Here is a 22,537-nt window from a genome sequence, read left to right on the forward strand (position 1 = left end):
TTATTTATAATGTAAACTATTTAAAAATCCATGTACATTTGTAGAAGATGGACATCCAAAAATGTGCAACTTAAAATCTGGGAACAAATTATATGCATGCATGTATTACTAGGCTCCTTAGAAGCATGACAAGCCACTCCACAGTTTAGCCAGTGGTCCTCTGAGAGCTGTCCTCTATTCTAACATCATCCAAGATAAAAACCATTCTGGGGCCCATGTCTGGGACTCTTATAAGCAATGGGCAGCCAGCTGTGATGGACAGGAGTAGAAATCTCCTTGCTTAGGTCCAGGAGTGCACTTTTTCATTTCTTTTTCCTTTTGAGGTAGGGTCTCGCTATGTTGCCCAGGCTGGAGCACAGTGGCAGGATCACAGCTCACTGCAACCTCCAGCACCTGAGCTCAAGCAATCCTGTATCTGCCTTCCAAATAGCTGGGACTACAAGTGCACACAACTGTGTCTGGGGACTTTTAATTTTTTGTAGAGGAAAAGTCTTGCTATATTGTCCAATCTGGCCTCAAACTCCTGGCTACAAGCAATCCTCCCACCTCAGCCTCCCCAAATTGTGGGGATTACAGGCATGAGCCACTGCATCTGGCCTCAGCAGTGCACTCTTAAGGGACACCTGTAACGGATGGTGAGAAATGATGGCTGCTAGTTATCAACATGGATGAGAATTCTTCAAAGAGGCATAGGTCACACCTTAGAAAAGACGATCAATATGAAAATTACTGTCTTTTTCTGTCAGATTGTTTTACAGAACTTCAGGGCAAAATGACTTCAGAATTTATCCTGTATATTTTCAAGCAATTTAAACATAAAATGAACATTAACCCAACTGAAAGTGACATAAGAACCACTGTTCTTAGGTTTCCAAATGTTCAGTGATGAGATTATCCTAGGGGGCCTCTAACAGAGATGCCATTTTTCTCTGGATCTGATGAAAAATCTCTTTTTTCCTGCCACCTTTCCGTAATGATGTAGTTATGGCTATGAAGAAGCTGTCTTTACCAAACTCGAAAACAATTAAAACTGCAGACTGGATTCTCTGCCTATGTTGTGAAGTGAGGGATTTCATTCTACCCTGGCATTCTGAATGTGTATGGAGGAAGGGGGTGAACATTCAAACATGTATTTCAGATTCACAAATACAGATATGTGTAGGAAAAAGATATAAGAAAAACACAAACACCTCACTCTTCATTTGGTTTTTTTCTCTACTTTGAGAACTTGGTTCGAAAACTATTGTTCTTCTCTAGGACAAAAGCCAATGTGAGTGTAACTGCATAAATACAACCTGTACATAAAAATCCAATAGCTTCTCTGAAGTCCTAATGTCACAGACACCTCACTGTCCCACAATAAAACAAGGCCTTATCTTCATGGTTATTTGTGGAATGTTCTATGCAAAATTCAATATGAATTAATAGCCTGTGTCTGGTGAATTCTGTCTCAAACTCAAAGCAAGAAAATATTGATTTCCTCCTTCCCTCCTTCCCTGATTCCTTCCTTCCCTCTTCCCTCCTTTCTACCCCTCCTCCCCCTCCAGCAAAGAGGAGCTACATAAAAAATGACTTGAGCATCAATTCAGTAGAATAACACGTAGGCCTGTGAAATCATTCTACATTTCACTTTCCTGTGTGCAATGGCTATGGCTGGTTAAAGACATAACTTGCCCTTCTCCCTTATCTGTAATCCTTGCAGCAAATCCACACGGGGGCGGGTTTGACCACTGCACTTTCTAATTTACTCATGAAGGGGTGGTATCTCCAAGAGAATGTACAATAGAAACAGGATGAAGGCCAAGGCGCCTGACCTTCAGTCACGTGTTCTTCCCACAAGCCTGGGCAGCATAAGAAATACTAAAATGACGAGTTAATGGGTACAGCACACCAACATGGCACATGTATACATATGTAACAAACCTGCACGTTGTGCACATGTACCCTAGAACTTAAAGTGCAATCAAAAAAAAAAAGAAAGAAATACTAATCCAGGCCGGGCATGGTGGCTCGCACCTATAATTCCAACACTTTTGGGAGGCCAAAGTGGGCGGATCACTTGAGGTCAGGAGTTGGAGACCAGCCTGGCCAACACGGTGAAACCCCGTCTCTACTAAAAATACAAAAATTAGCCAGGTGTGGTGGTGCATGCCTGTAACCTCAGCTATTCAGGAGGCTGAGGCACAAGAATCGCTTGGACCCAGGAGGCGGAGGTTAAAGTGAGCCAAGATCACACCATTGCACTCCAGCCTGGGTGACAGAGCAAGACTCCATCTCAAAAAAAGAAAAAGAAAAAGAAATACTCATCCAGTTCAGTTCTTATGGGGAGCTTTGGTGGATGATCTCTCGATAGCTTATCACTTAGAACAGTGTGGCTAATGAATACATATGTAAATAAGTGATGCACAAATAATTTGATAAATTCTCATTCGAGCATCTTATATGTTACTCTGTTTTAGAGGAGTTTGGTAAGTCTAATGTCAGAAGAGAATTTTCATGTACGCATACGATAGTGTTTTATCCTTGCACTTGAAAACGAAACATGCTACAACTCGAGCCACATAGTGCCAGGGACATCGTATAGCATTATCATTTCAAAAAGAGAATGCAGAGCTACAACTCGGATTATCACACCACCCTGGCAAAGGATCTTGTTCTCGCCATCTAATTATCATTTTATTAAAAAAAAAAAGGCTCTTGCTCTTTATATCTTATTCTGTCTAAATTATGTAATGCTTATAAATGTCCAGAAAAGGATGCTGATATTGGTGTTTTGTCCAGTCTGACTCATTTGCTGAAAGAAGTAAATATTGTTTAATGGATAGGCTTGTTGTGTGGCTCTAATAGACACACACACACGTACAATTTAGGCAGATATTTTTAAAGCTCTTAATACTTTTTACAGATAAAATCACATAAAAATTCTCAGAAAATAAAAAAAAAAGAAAATAGGTAAGAGAACATCAACTTCTGACTAATTTGAAAAGCATAATTTCACTGGTCTTAGCACGTCTTCTGTTCTTATGGAATTCAAAGGCAATGCAGGCAGAATCTAACCTACGCTAGGTCACATGTAAGTATATCTAATGATTGCTAATATTTTGCCATCAGATTTCTTCTTTTACACAGTGAATAACTGTGGTCTCGGTTACAGATAGACCACGTGGCACAGAAGCTGAATCATTTCCAGAGCAGTTGAGGGGAGCGTTGGCTACTTCTATTAGTGAAAGTGCGGAAAACTACCATGTTCAAGGTTATATCAGTGAAAGGAAACGGCAAAGCAAACAAACATGACACAAGAAAGCAAAACCACGGGAGGCTGGTGCACAGACTCCCACCCGGCACCGTACCTGTACAGATGAAACTGGAGAGGCCTCCGTAGATGACTTCATCATTGTCGGGCAATATAAATGGACACCTCGTCTGAACCTCCAAACAGTATTGCTTGCAAGGAATTGTCTTTCTGCAGTTAAACTGTGTGACTTCAAAGTACTGGGAACAGAGCCAGGCTTTGTAGACAATCTGAAAAAAAGAGAAGAATGAAAAATATAGAGGCGTGACAACAGAATGACAGAGGCACTGTGAGACGCGTGCAAGCGTGCTGTGGTTTCAAGTGGATCCTAGGAAAGCCCTCATTGCGAGAAAGCGTATTTACACAACGACAGCTGCAAGTGATAAAAACACAGCAACGAAAGTCTCCGCAATAAAAGCAAAACAGCACTTGATTGAGTCCCTAATTGAATGTAAAAGGTATTTTGGCCTTTAATTTTATGCGGCTTATTTGAAAATCAGTGGATTTAAACAAGAAGTTAAATTTTCAAAATCCAGGGATATCTAAAGTAAAATAAATAATTGACCCTGTTGCTTGTGCTGTGGTTACTTGCTGCAGTGTGGCTGGTCAGCCAGTTCCCTCCGCATGAGTCCCACGTCTATGCCTCCATCGGACACTAGATGGCGCGAAGCACTTTACAAAGAGGGCCCAGCAGGGGTTGGGAAACTGCTGTTTAGATCTTGGACTTTCAGAGGCACAGAACAGGCAGAAATGGACATTTACATGCATGACTCACGCCAAATGCATTAAAAATCTCACTGTCTGAAAGCCCGGAAACACCCAACATAGATCAGACATCATATGCTGTGGTGTGGTTGGGAGTAGGAGGGAAGCCTCATCAGAGCCACAGCTTCAACCTTCTAGATGAGGTGCCAGCCTCATGAATGTTTGCTACCTATTTATATACTTTCATCAAATGTGAAAGGACTGGGACTTCATTCATGTCTTTGTTTTGGTGGCTATTTGGGAAGACAAACATTGAAAAAATTGCCTTTTTCTGACACGTAGGAATAAGCTGATCTTAAATTCAAACAAAACAATGGCAGATGTACCCATGTGCAGTACAGGTCGCTGAAATTCAGTTATTCTCCAGGTCCTTGGCACTAGTGGCTTTTATTTATCTATTTCTAGGGTTAATATTATCCAAGTAACATTTTGCTGGTTATATTTTACCTAGAAGAATGGAGGTGCTGCACTTAAGAGATTATAAATACTTAATAGTAACAAGAATAATAGTATTTACTTTAGATATCACTGGATTTTGAAAACTTAACTTCCTGATTAAATCTGATTTTCAACTAAGAGATTATAAATACTTAACAATAACAAGAATAATACCTACTATTTATCAACTTTATACTCTTTTCTAAGTAAGCTGTAAACTTTTTTTTTCCATTTAATTCTCAGCATGCAGTTTTGAACATAACTATTAGTCACATTTTGCACAGGAATAATATTAAGTAATAATAATATTAGGTAATGGAAGTGGAAAATCCAGACTTTAAATTCATGTTCTGTAAGACTCCAAAGACTGTGTTCCTAATAGTTATCCTATATTTAATCTGAAAACTACTTTTAAAGCACTTATGAAATCACAAGGGAGTTTGCAGATGAACCTAAAATCAGCATGGCCTTCCATGCCCCTGGTCATTATCCATTTGGTAGAAGGAGGATTGTATTTTCTTATTCATGACTTTTTATTAGGTTGATCAAGATGATGCTTTATTCTGTGATCAAGGTGCCTCGGTAGAGGTAAAATGAGATAAATATCAAAGTGAGATACACTTTTAAATGGCCAAAAGTAAGTTTTCTTTGCCAGTCATCAATGGTTCACAATTACCATGTAACTTGTTAGTAAAACATACAAATAATTAGAATTCTTATAGGTCTTTTGAATGAGTCTTCTCGTAACATTGTACACTGAAAAATTGCACTAGAAGAAAATGTTACGATAGCTGAAGAAACCTCTAAGAATTCTTATGCCAACTGGAAAACGGAGGTGGGCTGTGGCTGTGTGCCTCAGAGGGACAGCAAGAGGTTGCCTCAGGGGGACAGGTGAAGGTGGGGGTGGTGCTGGCAGCAAGAGGCTGGAAGCACCAGCTTCAGAAGAAAAAATGAAATGCTTTCTTAACCAAACCATGGGGAAGTTGAAAATGTTTGTCAAAATGCCATGGACATTGACGTTTGTGTAATATGACATGACATGTAATACGACATGACATTTTGTAAACTAAGCTGTAATATAAGAATGAGCCACGTATACTCTGATTCCTGGGCTTAACGACCTTTCTCAGGTACTAGAGGAAGCAGGAGAGGCTTATACCTGCAGTTCAAACAGTAACATTCCATTATGAGGACAGCTTGCTTTCCGCACACTTCTGGGATTACCTGTTTTTCTTTAATGAATGCCCTATGTAATTCCAGAAAGTGGCTCATGTTTTCGTTGGCCAAATTGTGGTCCCCATGCCCACCGCTCCCCTACAGCTTGCCTTTCCACAGTTATTCCAGTTAAAATGGGTTCTGAATAGGGAATGGTGTCCTGTAGCCATAAACTTAAGAAACAATGTCTCATCTCTCGCAGACGGTGGGGCATCCAGTATTGGAGTCTCTTCAGACCTACACATCCTCTTTGCAACCACTTTCCTCAGCACTGCCCAATGGGAACAGATCCATTTTTTTTTTCTGGTTCCTTAAATTCTATTTCCACTATATTTCCTTTGCATATTTTTTTAAAACTCCAAAATAAAGAAAGAAACGAAAAAGAAAGAAGAAAGAAACTAGTAAGAGATCACAGCATTTTTTTTTTTTTTTAAGTATCAGGTAGTAGTAGTTATGAAGAAAAGTGATCGATCGTCATTTGCAAAGCCACCGGCAGAATCCCAGACCTTATACTCTGAGCTTTAACGACCTCTCCAGCCAGGCTCCATTGTGGCATCCATTATGAGCTACCTCCTGGGCTTTGAGTGTGCAATGAAGATTCCTCATTTGAGTATTAAATATTTTCTAAAATTTTAGCTCTAGGGATAAGATACATTAGAAAACAAGTCGGGGAAACCATGTGAGCTGAGTCGAAATCCGAAGGATGGAGGAGAAATATTTTATTGCTACTTAAGAGATTAAGGCTGAGAAGCAGATGTTATATAACCAAAGGATTTATCTTCTCCGTGTAGATGTGTTTACGATAAAAGAGGCAAAGCATACAGCACATTTGCTAAAATATTTCAGAATACACTGGAAAAAGCGTGCATGGGAAGCAAAAAAAAAAAAAAAATTCTTCTAGAATGTTGAAAAGTGACATAGCATGTTAGTAAAAACCTGAAAACTGTGTTATGTGAAGAACAGAGAATACCTGAGAATTTACTGTGGCTAAGAGCAAATGAGGGGTGAGGATCTTACAGTTATCTCCAGTGTCTGAGAACCGGCTATGTGCTGATGACAATGGCTTTAAACGGTAAATTGTGGAATCAGAAGATAAAAACAAGAGGAAAAACAAACAGGTAGCTATCAGCATGATATAAAGATGAGTTTTCCTGCCAAAAGAGATGCACAGAAATAAAACGAGCTATCCTCAAAGGCGCCGAGTTCTCTAGAACTAGAAAAATTCCAGTAGACTTTCAATAACTCTTGTCAAAAAATGGTGAGGAGGATTCCTATGTTAGGAAGGTGAGCGAAGGCCATGGCTCCAAGACAACTCCCAATGTCTTTCTAGAAGGTTTTGCAGGAAGGGGTTGAAAAGGATGTTTTGTGGTGGCACTGGGCTAAAATAACAAATTGACTAAATCTTAAAAGTAATAAAGAACTTTCAAACGAAAGCACATCATGAAAAATGAGTATACTTGTCTTATTTCATAAGAACTATGGAGTATAAAGGAGGTTAGAAATCTTTTTTATAATGGCTTGGCCTTCTCCTATAGAAATATTAGGTAAATTGCTTTTCTATGTGTCACTGCAGAGTATAAATAATTATATGAAATGAAAGAATAATTGTGGGAAGGAATAAAAATGTGTGCGAGGTCTCTGTTGACAGAGTAATGGCTCACCAACATCCACCCCCTCCCCCCCCTTGATGACCGGTGCCTCCTTCTATCCAAGAAGCAGCTTGATTTGTCAGGAAATTATGCTTTGAAAGGGTATTTCAAATGGCCCACAGCCCCCACCCTCCTCCACCCTGTCCTCTGGAAATGACTATTGACCGTCACAATCTTTGCTGGACAGCTGCCCACCATACAGTGTTCTCAAGGTGCCGCCTGGAAGAGGAGCAGACTACGCTAGAAAAATAGCCCAAATGACAGCATCATTTTCACTTAATACTTGAATCGATTTTTCTCTTTTTCCCCTGAAGCATTTTCTCTCTTGCTATCTTTCCTCATAAAACCCTTGAGACTTGTTTGGGAAATGTTTTACAAATAAGGAAACGTATACAGGGAAATCAGGCAGCAAATAAGTGCAATTCAACTGTCTCCACAGCCCAGTCCATAGTTTTTTTCAGCGGAAATTCTTGTAACAGGAACTCTTCTGAGAGGACAGAAAGCGAAGGGAGCCTTGGATACGTCGGGGTCTCTGGAGTCACTAAGGTGAGACGTTCCGGGGTGGAAAGCCTCAGAGACCACCTAGCTGAGCCTCTGTTAATGCTGGAAGTGGGGCCTAGAAAGATGCAGATGGCAGCTGAGCAAGGTGAGGCCTGGACGCCAGATGCCCAGGGCCCCTGGGCACTGTGGAAATTGCACTCTGTGTTATTCGGAAGGCATCACCTGAGTATTATTCATTCCGAACATATCCTTTTTTCTTTTTCCCAAGTCACTTCATTTTGAAACTCACTTGCAGTTCTGCAGAGCGGGCTGTATGAGCCCCCACCTCTCCCTCCAGACTGATGTCCATGTCTTCCCTGCATTCGCTTCAGCTGAGAATCCCTCGGTCACCCAGGCCTGTTTGAAGAGGTGATCGGGCAGCCTTTGCTGAAGAGACCAAGGAGAACCCAAGAGAGCTCATCTAGAAAACTCATTTTCACACTCTTAATGAAGTTTTTTTTTTTTTTTTTTTAATTTTAAAGCTTTGGTTATAACAGCACAGCCTCGGGAGACAGACCGAGCAGAAGTACTTTGCTTCCCGATTACAGGGAGTGATGTGAAGCCACGAACTCTAGAAAGAAATGCTTTACATGCAAGTCAGGATGATCCTGAAGTAGTGCATGCATTTGTGAATAGAAATCCTACACGGGCCCAGGATCAGCATGGTTAACAATGGTGGCATATAGACGGCTGGCAGGTGTGCCTGTGTGAGTGTCCTCATGTCCTCTCTTGGTTCTGGGCATCCCAGTTGAAGATAGCTAATCTGTGCAGAACCTTTCAAAAAATGCCTGCGATTAATATTTTTCCAGCGGAAGGTCAGCTTCTCGTTGCTTTTTAAACATATATGATCCCCATCTCCAAAATCCATCTCTATATTTTAGAGCAAGGTAGAAGATTTATAATGTAAATATATGTTAGCCTGCTGAAAAAATATCTGTTGGCTATGTATTTTATCACAAAGAAAAACGTCAGATATTAAAAATGGTTGTCAGCTTCAAATCAAGAGGCTAAGCAGCTGCCCTCCCTTTTCCCCCACTTATTAGTAAGGACTAACTTCCCTTTCACATTTGTAGCATTTGTTGATAACATTTTATTAGATCCATTTCTGCCAGCTCTAACCCCGCTAGCGGCCTGAGTTTTGGGTATGTGTGGGTGAAATAATTGGTTATGTAAGCATTAGTCTGCGATAGCAACCGCCTCAGGCTAATGCACTTTGATGCATAACGCATGTTGCTACAGTTTTAAGTGGGGGTGAAACTCAAAATAAATGTTCACGTTCCTATGTCTGAATGTCTGCTTTCTGCTATGTCTGTATCAGTGTCTGGTGAAAGCACATTACACCCAGAAATTGGAAATCGTGATATATTCTGAAAGGGAAACAAGAAAGGCCCCACTGCCCGAGGCTGAGTTGAGTCTGTGGAGTAAGCTAAGGATGGGCGGTGAGCAGGGGTCTGAGCTTCTTGATCCCTTGTGGGGGGTCTTGTGACATCAGCACCCCTTGCCTTCCAGGGTTTTGTCTTGGCTCCATTTCCTGAAATAAAATGCAAATGTCTTCCTCTTTTCTGGTGGTGACCCAGTTTTTGGATCCTATCATCACACTTAAGTCTATTCCCTTGTATTTCAGGGCCTCTTGAGCTTGTGGGCTCTGTCCCACATTTCGCAGTCCACCCAAACCATTCTCAACACCAAAATGAGGCTCCTGCAGTGCCCATCCACGCCAGCATCCCCGACTCCATTTATACAGCAGAGGGAATCAGTCTGAAAGTCACAGGGCCAACCCAAGCCCAGGTGGCCCATCAGGGTATGGCATCATGGAGGGGCCCAGACATATGATTGTACGGAAGGTGAAAAGCAGATCAACTCGGCTGCGCTTTCGCAAATAGAGAATGTGCCCATCCAGAGATCATCTGCACAGGGCTTAGGAAAAAAGGGAAAGCTAAGAAGCATTTGTCAGTGTGTCTCCAGCACTATGCGAGGGACACGTGCCCTATGATACAGAGGCAACTTTCTCTTTTTCTCTCTTCGTCATTAATAAACGTCTCACGTAACACTCCATATCTTCCTTGTTTTATCTTTCACTTCATCTCACTGTGATTGGGCCTCAGCTCGAACCACTCCACTGAGACTGTTCTTTCCAAGCTCCTTGGCCCCTCTGCTGACAAATCCAGCTGGAAAATCAGTTGTTGTCTTGTTTGACCTCTTGCCAGCCCTCATCATGGTTGATTGAACACCTTCCGGAAATGCCACCAGGACTTGTTTTATCCTGGTGTCCCTCTTAGTCCTCTGCCCCTCCTTCTCCATCTTCATTTGTTTGCTGTTGCTGTTGTTTGTTTGTTTTCCCTGCCATTCCCCAAAATGTTAGTATCCCTCAGGCTTCTGTTCCAAGCTTGTTTCTACACATTCTTTCTGGGCAACCGTCCATCCTTGTGATTCAATTGTAGTCTTTAAAATAGTGAAGCCTAAATCTTCATTACCAATGCTGATCTCCTCTCTCTCTCTCTCTCTCTCTCTCTCTCTCTCTCTCTCTCTCTCTCTCTCGCACTCTGTTTCAATACCTCAAGCACTACAAACTCTAAAGTGGCATCTGGCCTCTTCTTTTCAGAGGGAAGCAGGTGAGAAACCTGAGAGTCATCCAGGTACCTCTTCCACCCTCCACAGTTCTTTAATCACCACGCCCTGGGAGCCTGCTTCCTCAATAGCTCTATGTCTGCCCAAATCTCTTGATTGCTACTGACACCAGTGCTGCTCGCGCCATCGCCGTCTCTCACTTAGATTTCTGCCTTGGACATACCCCGGGGAGCCTACCCTTGTGCCTTCGGTTGTGAACTCCTGCTTCATGCTGCAGTTAGAGCCATCCATAGAAAATTAATAAAATTAATTTGATTATTCCACTACTTCATTTTTCATAATTCAGTGCCCCATCCCACCCCACAGCAACACCCAGGAGAAAGTTCAAAGCCCTTAACAGACTCACGGCTCTGTGACCTTGCCCTGCTGAGCACTCAAGCCTCATCTCTGCCCACTCCCACCCAGCACTCTGCTCTCTGGCTGCAGGAGTGACAAGCAGGTCACTCAATGTGCAGCGTGCCCTTGGTGGCCCTGCACCAGGCTCTTCCTTCCACCTCCCTCATGAGTCACTCCGCCTGTTAATTCTTGTCCATCCTGTGTGACCTCACCTGGAAGCCTTCTCTGCATTCCCTCTAGACCCTGCAATGAGCTCTTCCTCGGCAGTTCAGTAAATGCGATGCTGTCTTCTCATCTGCCTCCTTCCCAGACCCTATGCTCTTGGAACGAAGGCCAAGCCTTGTGCCTTCTTGTATGCCCAGTGCCCTGGATGTATCTGGCAGAAATTTGCCGTCCGTGGAAAGCCCATTGCAAATTAGTAACGTGGCCTTTGGGCTTGCATAGTGATGCCCCACGGTTGGTTAGTGCGAGAGCCAGTCCACCTGGCCTGAGATCCTGCCCAGAGCAGAGACTCAAACCAGGAAACTTGATGAACCCCCAACATATTAAATCCTAGGAATCCCTTTTCATATGACCACCCAGTGGCCTTTATTGAAGGCCAAAACCAAAAACAAACAAACAAAAAACTAAAGAAATACATTTTTAAAAGTCCACTTCATGAAGTGAACCTCTCCTTCCGAAAAGACCTCGTGGTTCAGGTCCTAAAGCACAATATGGAGGTGTGTTGCAAGCTGAGGAAGATTGTCACACAAAGATGACGAATGGTGTGGTTTATTGTTTTGAGTTCATGGAAGACCCACAGAGCTTCAGAGGGCAAAGTATATTTTATAGCTGTTATTTAAATGGACACACTACTTTGGCTGGGATTGTGGCAAAAAATGTTCAGCAGACAAGTTACACTAATTCATACCTTTCCAGAATGGTTCTATAATATATCCAGAAATGAATATTAATGATGATAATAACCAGTCAATTAACTTCACAGTAAATAAAGAAGCATTTCCTTTGGTGTGAAGGAAGATCTCTTTTAACAAGCTACCTTCACCAGATTGCCACGTTAGTGACAAAAACGGCGGGAGCTCTGCTGTGGTCATCAAAAAAAGAAAGTCACTCCATAAGACTACTTCTGAGTGTTGGCCATGGATGGATATAACTCAGTAGCCTTATCTAGAGTCGGAATGGGAAGTTCGTAAATGAAAGCACTTTTGTGGACTCTCAGCCAAGCAACACCTTAGAAATGCAGCAGTATTATGTGCCTATGGTTGTCTAAATACACCACTTAACTGGCCTGTATTGACTCTCACAAAAGTGCCAGTGATCCTATTAAAATTGATATCTGTAAAAAAGGCAGCAAGTGAACACTTCAATATAAATTCAGTTTTGGGCTCCACATCTTGAGTGAGTTGAGAATGTTGAAAAGGGTTTAAAAAGTGGGAAATCAGTCTTCTAAAGGGAAATGGAATTGAGTCTTAAATAAGAAATCTGAAACTAGTCTAAGGATATAAAGGGATAATATATTCACCAAGGATAGAAGAGTGAATGTGTTAGGCTTTCCTTAGTTTCCAGAACTCCTCTAGTAATTCATGGAACACGTGATGATTAATAAATGAATGTTATCTTCCATAATCTACAATCTATTTAGAAAATAATACCAGTGCATTGAGTAGAGCTATAATAAGTAATCAGTAAATTCACTATAAAATGCAGATGTATTCATTTCTTCATAAAACCAAAGAGAATGGAACTTATTATACCAGCCTCACTTAGTAGAAATGGGAAAAAAAAAAGAGTCTAAAGAAAGTTAATGCACAACTCTGTCATATAATCCAAAGTAAAGGATGGAAAATGCGACATAATAACCTATAGTTAGTTATCTAAGAATCTGATACTTTTACATAGCTGTGCACATTATAGAACTAGAATATATTAATACTTTCAGTATCTATCTAACAGTTCTACTTCTTGGCCATATTGTCAGATCATTTCTGTACCAAGAGTGCATGATTGCCACCCTACTTTACCAGTGTCAGATTCACAAAAATTACTAATTGAAACAAGAAGAATCTGCCTTTGCTCAAAGAAAATCTGCTGTTCAGTGAAGCAGGCTCTTTGCATTCTTTGTTTATCCCACAGATGCCAGCATTTCTGATTTTGTCATCAAATTTGCTCCTCATGAAACAGCAGCTAACATCACACTATCTTTGTTGTTTTCTGCATTTTCTTAATGTGTCCTGCTAGTGAGAAGCTGGGAAAGGTATGAATGCAAACCCCCTTTGGAAACCAAGAGCCAACCAGCACCCTGGGAATGGAGTAGGATTGCGTCACGTGGCTCTTTAAACATGTTGCCTATTTAAACCTGGTCTGCATTACTTCAGAAAAACGCCAGTGATTCTATTAGAATTTACATATTTAAAAAATCAGAGTGAACACTTCAGTATTCTAATTGAAATGCAGACTTGAAATTGAAATACCATGAAACAGAGGACTGGCTGCCTAGCTACCAATCCAATCTGTCTGTTGATCCCACATTTTTCACTGAGAGCCAGCTTTGGGGTCTGACAGTAGACAGGTGCCTTGGGGAGCAGAGGTGGAGGGCAGGTTAAAAATTTCATCGTAAGACATTTTCCCTGGCATCAGAAATGGTACTGTAAAATTCAAGGAGCCCGGGTAAGATGAACCTGGCTGTGTTCCCATCAGTGCACCTCAGTGTGAAGGGAGCAGAAGTCAGTCGGGACTGAGGGTTTCTGGATGAGAGAAGGGGACACCACGTGAGGGAGCGAGATGGGCATGTCAGAGAGAGGAGTGGGGTGGAGGTTAGCATGCTTCTGATATGAGAAACAAAGGGAGTAAGGGCAGAGCACGGGAGGAAGATGGCAAGGGAAGGAAGGAGATAATGAATTATCAACACTATAGAATACTACTCAGCCACACAAAAAAAGAACAAAATTTCTTTTGCAGCAAGTTTGCAATGAAGTAACTCAGGAATGAAAATACAAAACAAACAAAAAAGAAAAACCAAATACCGCCTATTCTCGTTTATAAGTGGGAGCTAACCTATGGGGTATGCAAGGGTACACAGGTTGATATAACAGACAGTGGAAACTCAGAATGGGGGAGTTTGTGAAGGGGGTGAGAAACAGAAAACTACCTGTAGGGTACAATGTACACTACTCAGGTGACTGCTGCACTAAAATCACAGACTTCACCATTATACAACTCATCCATGTGATCAAAAACCACCTGTACCACTAAAGCTACTAAAATTTCAAAAATTCAAGTCCAGGCGTGGTGGCTCACGCCTGTAATCCCGGCACTTTGGGAGGCCAAGGTGGGTGGATCACCTGAGGTCTGGAGTTCAAGACCAGCCTGGCCAACCTGGCAAAACTCTGTCTCTACTAAAAAATTACAAAAATTAGCTGGGTGTGGCGGCGCATGCCTGTAATCCCAGCTACTCAGGAGGCTGAGGCAGGAGAATCGCTTGAACTCAGGAGGCAGAGACTGCAGGGAGCCAAGATTGCACCACTGCACTCTAGCATGGGTGACAGAGTGAGACTCTGTCTCAAAAAATAAGAAACAGAAAAATAAAAAAGAACTATTTTCTATCAGTTATTTTGCCAGGTGTTTTCAATGCACGGTGGCTGTGATGTGAGTGATATTATTCTAATTTATAAATATGAAAACCAAGACTCAGAGAATGTAAGCAATTTGGACAAAGTCCCATAGCAAAATGTAAGAGAGCCCCTGTGGGCTTTTAAGTCATTTTACCCTACATCCCGACACCCCACATCAAAATGGGTTTTATTCTACACCAGTGATGCAGAGGTAAATATTAACTCACGATACTTTAAGTGTAGAGTTGTTTGTAGCTTGCAAGAAACATCTTTTCTGGGGTTAAGCTTTGGAGATTCAAACATGTTCTATGCTGCACTCCACAGCTCAAAGAAAATGCGGCTGTTTTCCAAGAAGCTCAAAGAAGGCACTTTGGTAACGGGTATGTACATTTTGCTTTAGAGTGAAAGATTTTAAAGATGGCAAAGGCTCACAATGTTTGTGATCTTATTAACACAAGCTTGAAACCCTGCAAATTGGTGACATGAGTAATACTAATGTTAATTAGGAAGGAGCCAGAATTATATCTGGAAAAAACAATCGCCTATCACTAGAAGTAACCGCCGCCTCCAATTAAGAAGCCAATTTTTCTGGTCCCGGTCTTAAGTCCTCCTTTCTCTCTGTGGCTTACTATTCCCCACAGAAACACTTATTTAACTATTAAATTATACAGAAGTGACACTAACTTGTGTATGTTTTAAATGTACTTGCTAACATTTTTAGTAGTTACTCCACCCATTTAAGATTTTTAGCATATTTCCCTTACATAAATATTCATTTATATACACATGAACTGTTATATAATGTGTACATTATACAACACACACAGAGCACAAGTGATTGCAAAGGTTAGGATAAAACTGTAACTGCAAGTAGAATTTAATATTTTCTTGTCATACTTGAACAGATTATCTTGTGTATGTCCTGTGTGTGTTTGCCCCACTAAGGAGAAGCCCGACTTAAGTTAAATAGCAATTGTCAACTTCTTTAGCCCTGAAATAAATTATGTAAATTGTCAAATTGTGTGGCACAGACATTTAAACCTGAGCACTTGCTTGAATTATATAAGCAAATTTTAATGAACTTTATATAACTGACTAGGCAAAACCCAAATATTAACATGAGGGCAAGAACCTTGTCTGTCTTTAGGTAGCAATGAACTCTCCACAGGAGGGGCCTAGCCTCTGGCATTACTCAGCCATTAGTGCCTGAATGAATGAATGAATGAATGCCTTTAGACACAAGCTCAGGGTGAATCCAAATGGCCATGGTCTTAGCAAATCATTCCTGTTCTATTTAGTGGGATTTGTTTACTTGATCAAGGTTTTGCCATTATTATTATTACTTTAATCTACAAACTAAACTAATGGCATCCATTTTCTCTGATACATTTTTTTAAGGCAAGCAATAGAAATTGGGCTAATAAGTACAATTTTGCATAAGCCGTAATGATGCTGAATTTTATTAGCAGTGACAGTAGTGAAGCTACTGTTCTTTGTTCTGGTTGGCATAGCATCAGTTTCTAGAGCCAAAGTGAGATTTAGATATGTAAATGCTCATACTAAATTTATTGGCATCTTGTGAAAGTGCTGTTACATATAAATATTTATAGTTGTTAAATATATATATATGTATACATACACACACATATGTAAGAAAATCAGAGCATCTGTTGAATTCAATGAAGACAGTGTTAATAACTCATTTTTTTGCAGTCATAAATATTCCACTGACTTTTGTGGACAGCAGAAAAAGGAAACATTTTTCTTCCTGACTTTTGCCATGTTTCTGTATTTCCTCAGTAAATACTGAGATTCAGCAGAACGTATTATTTTGACATTTTAGATCACGTTATTGTCTAAAAAATGGGAAAACGTGTCTTTGAATGAGAAGATTCAGAACATAAAAGTAGATTTCACTCATGAACAACAGTTCCAAATTCAAAAGAAGAGACACAGGTTGAGAGGCAAGACTTTAGAATTCCTCCCTAAAACACTTTCAAGGACAGTTTCTAGTTGGGTGCTCCCTGTGTTCCATTGACTTGCTGCAGTCTAATCCCTGTGAACTTAGTATAACATAATGCGTTTTCTGTTCTCTACGTGTGTGGCGTGTATCTTAGAGAAAAATGAGCATCCTCCTATTTATAGAGTTATGAATATAAGTACACACTCTACCGGTCTTTGAACCCATCGCTGCAAATGTGCTTGCGGCACAAAACTCCAGGAAAGAAGGCTTTTCTCTGCTACTTCTGCAGAAACAGAGGGCCTGTCTCTCTTAGCCCGTGTCTTCTTTATCCTGAGCTAAACATACCATCAGAAATATATTCTTAGTGTAAAATAATGGGTTATGAATAATCATAATATTATTCATTACTATTGAAAGCTATAATTAATGGAATTAATAATCCTTAATAATAAAATTGGTGATAACATGGGAAGATGCAGCTTTGGAGCAGAGAGTTGATCATTATATATTTGGAATTAAATGGTAGTACGCAGTTTTATGCTCAGAGTAAAGCTTGGCAAAAAATGTAGAATAATACTGAAATATGCAAAAATCAAATTAAGAAAGCATGTATATCATTATGCAAAACATATGATACTATCTGGACATTTAATTTTAATAATTTTCTGTCTTGAGACTGCATATTTATATTCATCAATAAGATATGTCATTGCATATACAAATGATACCTCCATTTTTGAATGATATAGATAATATAAATATGATTATAAATTATATACATTCATATTTGCAGCCCAAAACAATGTTAATTGGTTAAAAAGCATATACAAATGATACCTCCATTTTTGAATGATATAGATAATATAAATATGATTACAAATTATATACATTCATATTTGCAGCCCAAAACAATGTTAATTGGTTAAAAAGCTGATAAATTTTATGTCCATAGCAATGTCTTAAAATTTAAAACTAACCATTTACTTTCCCAGCATGTGTTTTTCTGTGCTGACTGCCATGGGTCCTGAAATAAGCACTTTAACAAATTATTTTCATTCAATTGCAAATATATCATGGTTCAAAGATAATTTTAAATCAATAGCAATGATAAAGATTTATGGCTTAGTATTGATTGTCATACAAATTGCACTTTTTAATACACAAATCTCATATTGAACTTTGGTTTAAAAATTAGACAAGAAATTAGTTATTAGATTATTCTTATGTAAATGAGAGCATCCATAGCTAATAATTTGATATTTTTAATGATTCCTCACCGAAAAACAATAATAACAACAGAAAGAACAAATTGAAAGAAAACAAAGTAAGCACATCAATTTCATACCTAAATGGGAGTATTCAGGTAACAATTATTTTTATTGTATTGTATTGTATTGTACTTTTTTATTTTATTTTATTTTTATTTTATTATTTGAGATGGAGTCTCGCTCTTGTCACCCAGGATGGAGTGCAGTGGCGCAATCTCGGCTCACTCAACCTCTGCCTCCAGGCTCAAGCGATTCTCCTGCCTCAGCACCATGCCTGGCTAATTTTTGTATTTTTACTAGAGACCAGGTTTCACCACATTGGCCAGGATGGTCTTGAACTTCTGACCTCAGGTGATCTACTAGCTTCGGCCTCCAAAAGTGCTGGGATTACAGGCATGAGCCACTGCACCTGGCCTTATTTTTTATTTTTTCTGTTTTTGTTATTGTTTTTATTTTTGAAACAAGGTCTCACTCTGTCACCCAGGTGTGAACAGAACTAATTGTAGCCTCAGCCTCCCTGGCTCAAGATCTTCCTGCCTCAGCCTCCTGAGTAACTGGGACAACAGGTGCATGCCACCATGCCCCGCTAATTTTTAAATTTTTAATAGATAGGATCTTACTATGTTGCCCAGGATGGTCTTGAATTCCTGGCCTCAGGCAGTCCTCCTGCATCAGCCTCCCAAAGTACCGGCATTACAGGCACGGACCACAGAACCTGGCCTCAGGTAACATTTAAACTTAAATTTCAACCAATGAAATTGTGGGGGGTGAGGACGGGGTGGGACCCGGACAATCACCAGTGTGTATGTGATAGATCTTTCAATATTCATTCTGAAAGCTCAAATAACAAAGTAAACTTAGCGATCAACCTGCTCTTTCCTTGTGCTCTTTCCTTGGAGATACTGAAAACACACATCAAAGGACCATCACTTCCCCTGAATTCTGATTGCCATACTCTCACCATATGCACACACACTCAGGGACACACATGCACATACACACACGCATGCACACACACACACACTTTCTATACATTAGGTCAGATGTCGTTAGCTTATCAAGGAACGAAATGCCTTCTGTTTGCTTCCCTTACATTGGAACTGGACCTGAACTATTCCTTACACATGAAAACAAACAAAAACTTTCTACTTGCCACATACATGGACATTTCTAACTTTTTTAGAACTATGGCTTCAAGAGTCTTTACAGAATTTAGTCCCCTTGCATAAAGGTTGTTTTCTTAAAAGTCAGTGAGCTGGAACGAAAACTATTGCCCTTAGTAAGTTCCTGGGGTTTAAACACACACCACTACCCAAGTGGCAGAGCCTCCAGAGAGCAGGTTGTATTGGATGAAGACCCTGGGTAAGGCAGACAGAAAGGGAAGCCAATTGTATGTTACGGAAGGAGGCGGTCAGAAAACCCTGGCAAAAATAGTTTTATTTTATTCCTTAGAATTTAAGATACTCACTATTATTGAAAATCAGGTCAAGCCAGAAAGTATCTTTTACATTTTTCTGCTGTAAGCACAAAATAACATTAACTATACATTTATTAGAAAGTGTAAATGCTTAGATGGAAATTGTTTCTTTTACAATGAAAAATTATACAATACTATGTTTCTTTCACATGGTATAAATGCAAAAGTTCATTTGAAACAGATTCTTATTCACTGTGGAATAAAATGAGTGCACAACAAAACATAAAATCCTGTTGCTCGAATTTCATAGACTATAATGTAAAACACATTTAGCATCGGGGTTCTGTCTTTTTATAACCACTATCAACGTGAAACAATATAAATGATCATAGCGAATTTGAAATGGTGATTTCAAATCTCACAAATGCAACATGTTTAGCAAAAGCAGAAGAGAACTACTGATGCTGGCATAGCACTCACTGCATGCCAGAAACTAGATAAAGGTTTTACATAAAGCAACTCATTTAATTCTTATACAAACCTCTGAGGTAGATAGTCATAGTTTTCCTTTATTCCCTGGGTATGAAAATATGAGGCCAAGAAAGTTTAAGTCCCTGACTGAAGTGAAGCCAGAGTTCATATCCCAGAACTGATATGCCCAGACACTGGACCACATGACTTCTATAATGACTGCTAGATATTCGTATTAACAAAAGTATGCACTTCATTTGTCACTATACATATTCTATCCAGACATTCTTGTACTATCTTATTTCAAGAATTTCTTTTGACAAAATAGAAGAAAAGTATAAAGTGAGCAATTCAACACACCAATCAGAATAGCACAGAAAATTCTCCTAGAATCCTCAGCCTAATGCAAGCATTCCCGATGCCTCTAAAACCTGTCGTTCTGTTTGTGCATCACGCATTTCATGATACCTGCATTTTGGCTGCCTTGATTTCTCTTTTGAAACTGATAGAGTTAAGGCTGTTTTTTACCTACAAGATTCTTCCTTAGAACAACCCTCAATACTTCCAGAGAGCCCTCTGTGTCTAGCATTGAGTGTGCCTTGATCTACACTAGCAGTGAGTAAGTTTGATGACTGCAAGCTGCCAAAAATGTTTAAGACACAAAGTGTGCACAACTCCTTCTTAAAAAAATGTGTGGTAAACACCAGGTCTATAGAAGGGCTTGTGAAGCATCCAGATAGTGATTAAGAACGAATTTGAACTTTCTGATCAAATATTCTTGATAACTGCATAAGGTTAAGTTTAGCAAACTGCTTTTCTGAAACATCTTTGTTGCACAAGTCAAGATCGTGTAGTGCTGGTGATTTTCATGGCTTGATAGACAAGAAAGTAGTTGTGGTTAAGCAGTCAACATCCCTCCCCAGTACATGCCAGTTTTACATGGTGAGATTGACAGTTAAGTGGAAAAGAACATATCCTGAAGAGGTAAGAGTCCTTCAAGTGAAAAAGACTTGAGCATTTATTATTTGTGATGTGTTGGAGAAGAGAATGTATTTGCACTTAGCTTATTTATTTGAGCTTCAGTTAGTAACCGAATCTCATAGGATTTTAGGAAGGATGAAGTAACTGTGTACATATCAGAAAAAGTAAAATATAATCAAGTCTAACAAGACTTTGCTAATAACATAGTTGGCAAAGAGCAACATTTCAAAATATGAGCTCTTCGTATGTAACATAAAGAACTAAAGAAATTGCTTTTTAATTAACTTATTCATTCCACCAACACTTACTAAATATATGTTATGTAAAGAGCATACACCAGATATATTGCAAGGAGTGGTGCCATTATTGATCATTTACATTCATTGGTTAATGTAGATCAACCGTTGTATCAATGGAGGTTAATCTCAAAGAAGGTTAATGGCAGCTACTATCTCTTATAACCTATTTGGAAAAACATACAATGAAAGGTAATGAAACAGCATGGAATTATGACCATAGTTCCTGTCATTCTACTGACATAGTCATCTTATCGCCAAATTGACAGTCTCATTCAGTGAAATCAAGCCATCAAACATCTTTTTTAATAATGTTAGACAATCCTGCATATCAAAGAAGTACAGGGTGGAAAGAACTCAGTTCTAGGAAAGTAGTGAAATTTGAAAAACCAGGCAAGCAAAGGTAATCCCGTTATCAAAGAGAAAACGTGCCTAGAAGTTCAATGTAAACCTCTGCTTGCAGGGTAGGGAGGGGTGAATCGATGACATCAACCATTCAACACTCTCCGTTGTCACATTTATCTCAAACATACGCCAAAAAATAATTCAGTCCCTTTGCATTATTGATATTACTATTCAAAACAACATTAAACCCATAGATAAGTCTAGGGGTGCTGGTAAATGTTTTTTGTGTTTTTTTGGACATAGAGTCTCACTCTGTCCCCCTGGGTGGATGGGAGTACAAAGGTGTGATCTCGGCTTACTGCGACTTCCAACTCCTAGGCTCAAGCGATTCTCCTGCCTCAGCCTCCTGAGTAGCTGCGATTAACAGGCATGCGCAACCACGCCTGGCTAATTTTTGTATTTTTAGTAAAGACGGGATTTCTCCATGTTGGCCAGCCTGGTCTTGAACCCCTGACCTCAGGTAATCCACCTGCCTCAGCTTCCCAAAGTGCTGGGATTACAGGCTTGAGCCACCGCGCCCGCCCAGGTGCTGTTAACTATTGATTGATGCTGCTTCTGCTTGTCTGGATGAAAAACCCTCCATTTCAGTCATTATGGTTCTCTTCCTAAAATGGATCATCCTCTGTCGTTTAAGCCAACCAGCTTCTTAGAAGCTATGTCGTCTGAATGTTTTATAGTATTTACTAATATTGTTGTGCTTATAGCTTCTAGCATAATAATACTTGAACTAGAGGTATCTCAGATAAAATATAAACCACATTTTAGACACACAAATATTTTGAAGTAATAATACATTTAGATGAGCATATTCATTCTGGATTTCATTTAAAAATTTTTAATGAGGGAATCTATTATGAGAAATACATGTTCATCCATAATCAGTACCAATCATGACAGTGGGGCTACGTGGGGCTGGAGAAAGGCACTCTTAGGCAGGCATTCGTTCTCTGAGCATAAGGAAATTTCATTATGTCAGTCTTGTGATAAAGAGAGTGTCGGGATCCTTTCTCATGCTGGGGGAAGCGCAACACCTGCAGCATAATTAGGTACTCAAAATCTGTTTGTATTTTAAAAGTGCTTTATATAACTGTTATTATGCATCAGGGGACGCCTTCAGTTCAGCTGCTAACCTTTTCATAGCAGAGTTCAAGAGAGCAGGGTAAGGAGTCCACAGGAGATGCAAAGTGGGTGAGGAATTTGGAGGAAGGCTGGTTTAGCGACAGAAAGCAGCACCTCACATCCATGAACATTTATATTTTTAC

The 22,537-nt window shown here is 39.8% G+C and overlaps 2 protein-coding genes across 3 annotated transcripts in view; both read right to left on the reverse strand.

Annotated features, from left to right (window-relative positions):
• Positions 1-22,537, reverse strand: part of LOC126940541 (spermidine synthase-like) — an 829,579-nt gene that overhangs the window by 283,290 nt on the left and 523,752 nt on the right. The gene's annotated exons all lie outside the window — the stretch shown is intronic.
• NALF1 (NALCN channel auxiliary factor 1) overlaps positions 1-22,537 on the reverse strand; it is a 703,907-nt gene that overhangs the window by 48,836 nt on the left and 632,534 nt on the right. For both annotated transcript variants that reach the window (XM_050766512.1, XM_050766513.1), the window contains exon 2: positions 3,351-3,522. In XM_050766512.1, the coding sequence (XP_050622469.1) occupies positions 3,351-3,522 (172 nt within the window). The remainder of the gene's footprint in view (positions 1-3,350; positions 3,523-22,537) is intronic.

The sequence above is a fragment of the Macaca thibetana genome, chromosome 17 (assembly GCF_024542745.1).
Source record: "Macaca thibetana thibetana isolate TM-01 chromosome 17, ASM2454274v1, whole genome shotgun sequence".
Taxonomy (NCBI): Eukaryota; Metazoa; Chordata; class Mammalia; order Primates; family Cercopithecidae; genus Macaca; species Macaca thibetana.